Raw genomic sequence first — 1,411 nt, 5'->3', positions numbered from 1 at the left:
TCTTTCCCTCTTCCTTTATCTATCAGCACAGACATACTATTCTGCTACATGCTACTGTCAACATTTATTTTTAACGCAATACTATGTTTTCACGTGTCACAATTTATCAGTTCAGTAAATGAAGTTAAAAATTTGACTTGCCAACAGATCATGAGAAATTGGCTTCATTTTTAACAACATTGTCTAAAAAAACCACGTTACAATCACTGCAACTGGACTACACATCAAATTTCCTCTAAGGGGCAGTCACATATTAAAGATTTTCATGGGATCCTTTAATTCTCAGGTTTCTTCATATCAGAGATGAATGATGATGCCTACTGTCTTCTCAAACAGCTATACCAATACAAAAAGGTCTTCAACCGGAGAGATGAGAGTCTGGTATACTGTTTCAAAACATACTCACAATTAATCCAACTCTAGTTTTAGTTCTTCCCATTTTAACCCCAGACACAAGAGCAAATTCAAAAATACAGGTCACAGATGTGAAAGTTAAATGCCTAAATGTATATAGGAGATTACTATTTCCTAACCAAAAGAGAAATTCTAGAAACAGTTTGCATAATTCTACAATTGAAACAAGTTGACGACATATGAATTGACTTGCTAGGATGCACCTTTATTTTGTGTTTTTTAAAATGCAGAAACAAAAGATACAATAGTAAAATAACGCTCTCTGATCACTGTCTTTTCAAAGAAAGAATTTAAAAGTTATTTCATCTGATCAAATGCTAATGACTTGCAAGGATTGGCTTTTTATCTCTAAACCCAGTTCAGGAAGGTATTGCAGAATGCAAAAACTCCATCCTACTTTTAAGTAGGTCTACCTGTACTTTAAAGTTCCCACACCAAAATAACTGCAGGGTCAGGACTCTCATACATACAGTATCTAGAATAATAGGATCCCTCTTCTTATTCCTTTCAGCTGTTACTGTAATTCTGCAATGAAAATTTATGAGCATAGACTGTTCTTTTAATCTAACCATTGCATAATAATGTATGTAAATGCTCTAACAGTGAGCTGAAGAAATAAAAAAATGTAGGAACTGCCTGCAGACTGTAGAAAGACACAAACTCACGTTGCTTAAAAGAATTCTCAAGGAAGGCTGCATTTGCGCTTTCTCCCACTACTTTGTTTGGCTCCTCCATCTAGATGGAACCCCTTCATCCATAAAGACTAAGGATCTCACACTTCTCAAATGCAGTTATCCTTACTTTTTCCAAAATAAGAACCATTCTACATCACTTTTAAGATAAGATTATACAGTAACCAGTAATAATACAAATTTGCTATCCTAGGCTCATTATATAGGGAATAAATAAGGAAAAAACTAAATGGACAGATATAAAAACCTCAGAATACATATTCATTTGGAATCGTTTGGACACATCAATAAGCAGGAAATTTCAT

General features: G+C 34.0%; 1 protein-coding gene across 1 annotated transcript in view; it reads right to left on the bottom strand.

The window, feature by feature from the left end:
* LOC104466730 (disks large homolog 5-like) overlaps window positions 1-1,149 on the bottom strand; it is a gene marked incomplete at its 3' end in the record, with an annotated part of 12,248 nt that extends 11,099 nt beyond the window's left edge. Inside the window, exon 1 of the mRNA XM_010080256.1 lies at window positions 1,080-1,149. Coding sequence (XP_010078558.1) covers window positions 1,080-1,149 — 70 coding nt within the window. The remainder of the gene's footprint in view (window positions 1-1,079) is intronic.
* Between the last annotated feature and the right edge of the window lie 262 nt (window positions 1,150-1,411).

Source organism: Pterocles gutturalis, unplaced genomic scaffold, assembly GCF_000699245.1.
Source record: "Pterocles gutturalis isolate BGI_N339 unplaced genomic scaffold, ASM69924v1 scaffold7629, whole genome shotgun sequence".
NCBI classification, from domain to species: Eukaryota; Metazoa; Chordata; class Aves; order Pterocliformes; family Pteroclidae; genus Pterocles; species Pterocles gutturalis.
Note: the sequence above shows the minus strand (reverse complement) of the source record. Positions and strands in the feature narration are given on the sequence as shown.